The following is an 8,500-nucleotide window of genomic DNA, read 5'->3' on the forward strand; positions in this document are numbered from 1 at the left end:
TTCCATGGATTACAGAAGATCCGGGAAGCAGTAGCAGATGGGAATTGGGTGGTCAATTTTCAGTTTCTCTAATTCATTATACTCTTGCATTTGTTGTCTCAATGGCCAGCCTATTATCTTTCCTGTTATTAAACTAATTCTTTTTTGCACTATATGTAGCTTAATAAAATTCTGAAACTGTTCTCTTGCACCATATGTTGTGGATATGGAATAACTTCTGTCAACTGCTGTCATGCTCACAGCACATTGAACTGTTGAGTTAGACATACAAGAAGGTACCTTAGGATTTTTCCTATAGCATTCGCTTCTTGTATCAATTCTCAAGAAATTTTCCCTCATAATAGAAAATCGTGTACATGAAACACTCAAAGAAGTTTGATCTAGTCCAAACAGTCAGTTTAAGATTCTTTCTTGTGACTTCACAAAAGCATCATTTTTTATTCATAAAAGTGGCATTGCTAGGATTCTTTTAGACCATCCAGTATCATCTGTCGGTAAAGATCAGTTATTTGCTGTCAGAATTCTTTGAAAACTAGCTACTTAGCTGTTGAGTATTCATAAATGATTCTAGTAATTACAGGAGATTATCAATGTTCGGTCAAATTCTTCACTTGAACATATTTTTAGATTCTGTCACCAGAATCAGGTTAACTTCATATAAATTTCATGCAACAAAGTGAAGAATAAAACAAATTTATTATTGCCTGCAAGAAAGAGCCATACATTGCATTACTAAGAAAAGGAACTTCTTGATGGATTTATAAGCATCAATATCATAAAACAAAAACACCACAAGAACACCATTAAAAAAATGAATAATAAGTAACAATTAGATGAAACCTTATATATATTATTCTGCTAGTCAAGCTAAGAACTAGAAAGCAAGCATATCCTTCCTGCCAGGTATCCTGCCAAAAGATTTCATACAACAGAAGAGGAAGGATCCCAAGCACATGACTACGACCTTTATGTACATGATCAGCAGCCACAGAGATCACACACAAATTTGTCTCATTCTAGATCATTTGATTTCTTGTTTGCTTTTTGCCGACATATTTTTTGAACTTGGTGATTTTCCCATCATTATCTTCTTTGCTTTAATGAGTGACTGCTTGAGCTTTGATATTATGTTATTTGAATGTCGTTGGGAGGGCTTAGCTGGGATGTCCTGTTTAGGAGCCTCTCCTTCTACCTTCATAACATCAGCACATTTCGGAGTCATAATTAAGTTTTCATCATTGGGATTCTCTGTTCCTTCTTCATCTTGAGCACCTTCTTTATCCTTCTCAGCAACCATAGTTCTAGTAGCACCTAATGCAGCAACCACATTTGTCTCTTTGTCAAGATCTCTGACAGTCTCAGCATAATTTTCCTTGCTTGTAATGCTCTCATCCTTGCTTTCCTTGACAATTGAACATTCATAATCTTTTGCCTCTTTACCCTTCTCCTGAGTCACTTCATGACCTTCAGATGTTTTATCTTGCACAGGAAAGACATTTGAAGCATCACTATTAATACCAGCATAATTGGTGATCTCACCTAAAGTTATCTTATTTCTTGCAGAGTTTTTACACTTTTCTTTGACCATTTCATTACCTGTGGAAGATTTATCAAGCTCTGACGAGACCCCAGCCATTCCAAAAGCTTCGATCAAAGACGTCTTTTCGCTTTCCAGGTTCTCGACCTTGCTCTCCCCTACTACTTCAGCAACAACAGAGTAGCTCTCTAACTCTGTTGAGTTTTTCAGATTATCTTCTTTTGTTCCATCTACTATTTCAGGAACTTCTAAATTTCTCTTTCCATCCAATGCTGCATCAGCTGTTTCAATACCACAATCGAGATTTTTTGAAGTCTCCAATAAAGTCGCTCTATCATCTTTTAAGCTCTTATCATCAATGTCCTTGACCTTTGCTACAACTTGTGAAGGATCATTCTTCTCTTGGACCATGTAAGCTTCTTCAGGGCCTTTCACTTCCTTGAAGTGTATTTTAGAAATTTCACCAGGAGCATCAACACCGTTTGGGTTATCTGTGAAAGTATTGCTTCCAAAAATATCATCTTTCTTGTCCTCAAACTTTTGAGTGCTCACATTAGCCTTTTCTCCGTCTAATGAAACTTCGGCAGTTAAACTAGCAGAATCAACTTTGTTTGTTTCAGTCATTGATTGTTCCTCAACTTCTGTCAACTTGTCTTTCTTCTCATATATGTCTTCAGCTTTTGGTTGTGTGATCTCATCGGCAATTTGAATAGCTGAAGTGAGATTTGTTGACTGGGTAATATTTGCAGTAGCATGAGGTTTAGGCATGCCAAAGTCAGTTGCATCTTCTTTCACTAGATTTATTATAGCCACCACATCAGCCTCACTTAAATTATTTAAATCGTTATCCTCTTCTATTGCAACTGTTACCATATCATTTTCTTCCTTTACTGCAACTTGCACAGTGTCACTAGTAGCATCCACTTCATTTGCCTGGTTCATTTTTCGTTCTTCGACTTTTGGTTCTTTAATTTCTGTTACTGCTTCTTGCTTGACATCTATGGTTTTAGCTTCAATCTCTCTACTTTCTTCAGTAGTTATAATAGTTGAACTAGTGCTACTAGATTCTGTTGGATGAACAACAGCAGGAACTACCAGCACATCAGAATCATCTGCAACTTCTTCCACTGGATCATTCTTCTCTTCTACCGTGGCAACATCTTCAGGGTCTTTCACTTCCTCAAAAGGGGTTTCAAGAATTTCACCAGTCACATCGACACCATTTGGTATCTCTATGGAAGTCTTGTCTTCTAAACAATCATCCTTTTTATCCCCAATTATCTCAATGCTCACATCTGCAGTTAAACCAGCAGGGTCAACTTTGCTTGTTTCAGTGATCAACTGTTCTTCATTTTCTATCAACTTGTCTTGTGTGACCTCATCAAAAGCTTGAATAGATGAAGTGCCATTTGTTGACAGAGGGGTATTTGCAGTAGCAAGAGGTTCCATATGAGCCTCACTCAAATTGTGCAAACTGCTATCCTTATCCTCAACCATCTCAGCTGTTACAGTATCCTTGTCTTCCTTTACTGCAACCTCCACAGTTTCACTGGTAGCATCAACTTCATTTGCCTGATTCATTGCTTGTTCTTCAACTTCAGGTTCGTCAATTTTAGTAAATGCTTCTTGCTTGCCGTCTACGATTTTAGCTTCTAGCCCTTGAGTTTCCTCAATAGTTTTAATAGCTGAAGTAGTATTACTGGACTCAATTGGATCAACAAAAGTGGCAACTTTAGACACTTCAGAGTCAGCTACAACTTCTTTCACTGGATATGTAGCCTCCAATGGAATCTCATTCTTATTTTCCAAACTGTTATCCTTGTCCTTGACCATTTCAAGACTTACAACACTGCTGTCTTCCTTGGTTGAGACATCAACAGTCTCACTAGAAGAACTAGCTCCATTTACCTGATCCATTACTGGTTCTTCAACATCTCTAAATTCTTGTTTGTCATCTGTGATTCCAACTTCTGGCTTTACAGTCTCTTCAGCACTTCCAACAGCTGAAGTAGCAGCAGCAATCTCAATCAGGTTTACGACATCAGGAACTTCAGAAAAACCAGCAACAACTGCAACTTCTTTCACCACGTCTTCGATTGTTCTGCTCTCTGTTCGTTCTTCCATGGTATCCTTCATGATCTCTCCAGCTCCATCAGATGATTCAAGAAAATCTGGAACCATATCTATGCTTTCTGATGCAAAATTCTCAAGTTTCATGTCATCTTCTGAGCTGTTTGAGTTGCTTATCTTTTGCTCTGAAGAATCACCAGTGACATGAGCATCAACCAAGAATTCTTCAAATTGGGAATCCTCCCCACTTTCTTTGGGTGCAGACTCCGCGGTAGTGCATGACAAAACTGGCTCTTCCTTTTTGTCCTCTGTTTCTGAGATTGGAACTTTGGAGATATCTGAATCCACTTGACCTTTGACACCTTCAGATTCTTGTTCTTCAACCAAAATCTCACCTGCAGTCCCTTCTCCATCTTCTACTGGTCCTGGTGACAGTTCTTGCGTGTCAGATTCATGTTGTTTCTTTGATTCATCTTCTCTTTTCTCTGAAGAAACTGAAATGCCAGCTTTTTGTTGAGGATCTGCTTCATCTTCCACAACCTGAGCAGACAAAGCCACTGAATCTGACATCTCATTGTTACTAGATTCTATATCCTCTTTCACATCCTCAACAATGGATTCATTCTTTTCTCTGGATTTTTCTTCTGCTTCAGTGGCAACAGCAGCTTCAACATCTGTTGAACACACCATCTTTAGCTTTTCTTCCTCATCCATCTTTTTAGGTTCTTTTGGATGGGAATTAGTCTCTCCATTCATGTCTATCTCCTCGTTGATAACTCTTTTCTCCTCAACAATCTGCAGATTTTTTTAATAGTCGGATATAAATTGAAAAAAGAAAAAAATATTTGCATGAAATTCCTGCATGCCTCAACTGCAATCAATATACAAATGCTAACAGGCATTTAATCAACATTTTAAGAATATTCAAATATTTTGTCTTGAAATTCCAAAGGAGCCGAGACACATGATATTATAATATCATGCCAAAGCATTTCAATGTTTCTTCTAGTGATTTTGAAATAAGAAAGATTTTGTGGTGCTTGGATGTTAAAAAAAGAATGTTTTTTTTAATATTAAGCAGGTTTCTTACAGACAGCTAAACATTTTATTTTATTTTATTTTTTTTGCATGAAGAAGAAGAGAAATTGAAGTTCAAATAAAAAAAATTTGAAGTCTGCCAAAACATTGCTTCCTTTTCTTGAAGTTATTGAAGTAGAAACCTGAGTTAGTGTAAAACCTTCTAATTATAATAATTTCAGAAGCAACTCAAACATTTAAAAAAAAAAAAAGAAAAAAATCCAGAAACAATGTCACCCACATATTCCAAGTTCTTCAATGTAATTTGTGTGTGAGTGAGAGAGAAAGAGAGAGAGAGAGAGAGAGAGAGAGAGAGAGAGATCAAACCAATTCTAAGTGGATCATATAAGCAATTATCAGTATTATTCCTCAAATAAGGAAAATTAATGCAGTGTTCAGAAATAAAAACCATACTACTTACTCCACTAGACAACAGAATGAAGAACATAAAAGTGGATCATCAGATAGAATGGAGATTGGTGATTTTAAGAACTACAGACTGATGAAGCTGCTCCATGTCAAGTGACCAATCTATTGCAACACAAAAAATACTTCATGTTCACATCATGCCACAAAAGTATTTTGACAAAGGACAATTCCTCTTCAATGAAGTGCATCAAGATGAGGTAATAATAGACTCCAGTTGTTGAAGAGAACATTGAAAAGTTAGACACTCCTCATTTACAGGATAGTTAATAAATTGCAATTTCTTATTGAAAGGTATAAAACAGAGAAGGCTCTTCAAAACTTTCTTGAGAGATTGAAAGAAATGATAAATTACTTCATTCAGATTCAGTGGTCATTAAGAAAGCAAAATGAGAACAGCCTGATCTCATGATTGATGAGCACTTCGAGAAATTTAGAAGTTGTGACCAAAAATAGACAAACTGTAAAAAAAAGAATAATAAACACAGAAAATTGAGGTAATGAGAAATCTGATATCTGATCAAAGCTTTCTCCCAGCAGCACAACACAAAAAGACTCTTGTCAATAATTATCAGGATGGATGTAGAGGCTAACTATTTCAGGTACCTCATCAGTTGTTTGATCTGTTGGCACAGCCTCAGACTCCATGGATTTGGGCAAGCTCAAGGAATCCTTCAGCTTCAGGAGGAAGAGGAGGAGTCAAAGAAGAGGAGAGCAGACAAGAAGAGATACTTCAGATTTGGTACAGTGATGTAAAAAAAGGACCACAAGTTCAATTATGGAGTGAACAGTCCATGAGCTCTACAAAATAAGGCAACAGAAATCCTCCTTAAACCTCTTCTTCAAGAATTTAAATGCCCATTATATAACTGAACAGTCATCATTAATATGAATTCAATTGTACTAATTAGAAATATCAGTTCTAGGAATATAATAGATTAAAATGACATGTTTGTTCTTTGTTGATCATATGTCATAAACAGATATATTCCAGAAAAAATGATGTAATTGTCATGGTGATCATAAAGTAGACCAGAGGGAGTGAATCAGGCATCCATGGAGGAAGGAGGACTGAATCATCAGCTGTTAAAGGTATGACAGCACATTCTTTTCTTCTTTTTCCTGCAGTGGCAGGCTGCAGGAGGGCATGAGGTGATGAGCCCACCAGGCTTTTCCAAGGAGAAAGTGTTGCATGGTACTCCTCTGATGATGCTCAGCAAGGTGATGTGGTTTCAGCTTAGATTGCTGTTATGGTCACATAAGATCAATCACTGTCTCTCTTCAGCTACAGTAATCAAGATTTGCTAAGCAGCAGAAGAAGAAACTAATATAATCTTCTGTTATTGGATTGTTAATAAGTTGAAATTGCAGGTTTCCTCACTCCAGATGTCAGATATAAATGCAAAACAGAGTATGGAAATAATTAATGGAAAAGATTATTGCAAGCAAGAAAAAAAAAACACTGATAAGAACATAAAACCAAGTTGGAATCTTGTAGATTAAGTATATTAGAATATTGAAAAATTAATATTAATGAAAGAGAATTACTTCAAGCAAAAAGGAAATAAATCACTGATGAGAACACAAAATCAAGTTATAAATAAGCTAAAAATCCATTGGATTATGTGAAGATTAGGACAAGAGCTGAGTTTTTCCCATGTCAAACACAGCATTTTCCAAAACAAAAAAATGTGCTATTGATGCATTATGGATGAAATAGCTGTAGCATTAATTTCATGTGTGCTTGTGTTGCGCAAGAAGGGTCATAATCAATCTTTTCTCCCCCTTCTGTTCTTCTGTTTTCTCTTCTTCTCCTTCTTCTTGGATGGCCCAGGAAAAGAAAAGATGCCTCGAAAGATGTGCTGGTGACTGCATGCCACGGTCCCAAAAGATGCAGAAAAGGTGATGAGATGGGGCACGCATCAGCACATGTTCTGCCATGAGCGGGGAGGAGCTACCATCATTTGCCAGCAGTGATCTCTGAGCTCCCACCATGGGCTGCTCGATGGGTTCCCTGTTCCCCATGTTGCTTTCCCTCTGGCTGTAGGTGGGTGACGAAGCCCTGCTAATGCCCACATAAAGCTCAGCATTTGGTAGGTTTGGACAGCTGAAAGCCATGCGCTGAGCTGCTCAATGGTGCCCGAGTTGGTCCAGAGTTGCTTTCCACTGCTGCAGCGACATGCCCGGAGTGGGAGACTCGAGTAGCCTAAGCTGGCAGCCAAAGCTTTGTGTAGATGACAAGTTGTATCATATCAAGATGATAGCTTTTATGGGTGAAGTGTAAGCAGAAAACATACAACCATATACATTTGACAATGGCAATGCAGTCACAACAGTCCTTCACAATTCTGACAGACTGATTCATTTGTTGGTTGTGAATGAAGCTTCCAAGCTCTCATCTTAATCAATGTGCTTTGTCTCTTGATGATCTAAAGTTCTGACCTTCTGTTCCTCATCTTCATGTCGCCTAGCAAAAGGAAGTTGAGTTCCTTGATGACTCAAAGTTCTTCTCAGATACTGGGTGGGTGGCAGAAGGAATGCTTGTCATTCTCATGCATCAGTATCCTAATTGTTTTCCAGCTATGATTGTGGGTGACAGATACCCCTAATTTTGAATATTTGTATCTTCCACTTGTATTTATGATCACCACAAAGATGTGATCAGAGATAGACTGGCAGAAGAAAAGCTTGTCATTCTCATGCATCAGTATCCTAATTGGTTTCCAGCTATGATTGTGGGTGACAGATAACACTAACTTTGCATATTTGTATCTTCCACTTGTATTTATGATCACCACAAGGATGTGATCAGAGATAGAGTGGAGATTTCTAAGGTGCTCTTTGAATCAAACAAGACATCATGATGATTTTATTATGCAGGATTTTTAAGAGGATGATTCACTCAAAGTAGGTCTCTCAAACATCATCTATAAAACTAAGACATTCAGGTGTGACCAACATTATCATTGGACACTTAAATATATAAATAGATTTTAAATATCGAACCATAAGAAGTTCATATTTATAAAGAATACTAATTTTAAATATTGACCATATTGATCATTATAATAATTCTAGCAAACTTTCACTGAACTTTTTGAATAAACATTATTTCTAATGCTATATTAAGTCTTTCAAAATATTATGCTCAAGCAAAAAAAAAAAAAAGGCATATATATTGCACTATTATGGAGCAAATATTGAAAGTTTTAAGATCAATCCATATGGTCTTTTTTTTTCTTTGAAGTCTTTTAGTTAAATAGCTAAAAAGCAATCTTTCTCTATTTATCATATTTATCGCTAAAAAACCTAATTAAATAAATCACTAATTTTTCATTGTGTTGTCACATAATTAACATGAGTTAATGTCAAATTGGTCATTAAGACTGA

General features: G+C 36.7%; 1 protein-coding gene across 3 annotated transcripts; it reads right to left on the minus strand.

Annotated features, from left to right (window-relative positions):
- Positions 1–803: 803 nt before the first annotated feature.
- Positions 804–7,567, minus strand: LOC135596739 (uncharacterized). Of its 3 annotated transcripts, XM_065088860.1 has the most exons (3): positions 7,069–7,564; positions 1,597–4,402; positions 804–1,479 (listed from the first exon to the last, which is right to left on the minus strand). In XM_065088860.1, exons 1-3 carry the CDS (start codon positions 7,198–7,200, stop codon positions 1,022–1,024), a joined length of 3,396 nt encoding a protein of 1,131 aa, XP_064944932.1. In that variant the 5' UTR covers positions 7,201–7,564; the 3' UTR covers positions 804–1,021. The 3 variants fall into 3 exon arrangements, with proteins under 3 accessions (XP_064944932.1, XP_064944919.1, XP_064944924.1); XM_065088847.1 differs by having other exon boundaries at positions 804–4,402; positions 7,069–7,567; XM_065088852.1 differs by lacking the exon at positions 7,069–7,564 and adding an exon at positions 5,717–6,567 and having other exon boundaries at positions 804–4,402.
- Between the last annotated feature and the right edge of the window lie 933 nt (positions 7,568–8,500).

The sequence above is a fragment of the Musa acuminata genome, chromosome BXJ1-2 (assembly GCF_036884655.1).
Source record: "Musa acuminata AAA Group cultivar baxijiao chromosome BXJ1-2, Cavendish_Baxijiao_AAA, whole genome shotgun sequence".
In the NCBI taxonomy this organism is placed as follows: domain Eukaryota; kingdom Viridiplantae; phylum Streptophyta; class Magnoliopsida; order Zingiberales; family Musaceae; genus Musa; species Musa acuminata.

Coding starts and splice junctions, on each gene's coding strand:
- LOC135596739 (XM_065088847.1), bottom strand. CDS start 7,200: ATGCTGAGCTTTATGTGGGCATTAGCAGGGCTTCGTCACCCACCTACA. Junction 4,403..7,068: donor ATCACTGCTGGCAAATGATG/GTAGCTCCTCCC, acceptor AAAAATCTGCAG/ATTGTTGAGGAGAAAAGAGT.